General features: G+C 64.0%; 1 protein-coding gene across 1 annotated transcript; it reads left to right on the forward strand.

Annotated features, from left to right (window-relative positions):
* Positions 1 to 375: 375 nt before the first annotated feature.
* On the forward strand, positions 376 to 816 carry LDBPK_081290 (beta tubulin; the record flags this gene model as incomplete). The annotated part of the gene is made up of 1 exon (XM_003858630.1): positions 376 to 816. A coding segment is annotated over one exon (441 nt), but the record flags the coding sequence as incomplete, so codon positions are not given.
* Position 817: the final 1 nt, after the last annotated feature.

The following is an 817-nucleotide window of genomic DNA, read 5'->3' on the forward strand; positions in this document are numbered from 1 at the left end:
AGAGATGGAGGTGCTGGGTGGCGAGCTGTCCGTGTGAAGCGAGTGTGCGTGCATGTGTTTGCGGGACATGACGCCGCGCCACTGCCGCGTCTTTTTCTTGCCTGCTGTGAGGAGCGGCCGCGGCCCTTGGCGCCCCCCCTCCCCCTGCGTCTCCGCCGGCGGCGGCCATCTGTGTCACACCCCATCTCCCCCGCTTTCTCTCCCCCCGTCTCTCCTGGTCTCGAAACAACCCCGACATTCGGAAATATGCTTGCACGGCGTTGCGCTCGTGCCACACACACACACGCACACACACACCGGCCAGTAACCTTCCCCCAACCCCCCTCCTCCACACAAAGCATACCCTTTCTTTTCGCCTTTCGCCACTCTGCCATCATGCGTGAGATCGTTTCCTGCCAGGCCGGCCAGTGCGGCAACCAGATCGGCTCTAAGTTTTGGGAGGTGATTTCCGACGAACATGGTGTCGATCCGACTGGTACCTACCAGGGCGACTCGGATCTGCAGCTCGAGCGCATCAACGTCTACTTCGATGAGTCGACGGGAGGCCGCTACGTGCCGCGCGCCGTGCTGATGGACCTCGAGCCCGGCACTATGGACTCCGTTCGCGCCGGCCCGTACGGCCAGCTGTTCCGCCCGGACAACTTCATCTTTGGTCAGTCCGGCGCTGGCAACAACTGGGCCAAGGGCCACTACACCGAGGGCGCGGAGCTGATCGACTCCGTGCTTGATGTGTGCCGCAAGGAGGCGGAGAGCTGCGACTGCCTGCAGGGCTTCCAGCTGTCTCACTCCCTCGGCGGCGGCACGGGCTCCGGCATGG

The sequence above is a fragment of the Leishmania donovani genome, chromosome 8, assembly GCF_000227135.1.
Source record: "Leishmania donovani BPK282A1 complete genome, chromosome 8".
NCBI classification, from domain to species: domain Eukaryota; phylum Euglenozoa; class Kinetoplastea; order Trypanosomatida; family Trypanosomatidae; genus Leishmania; species Leishmania donovani.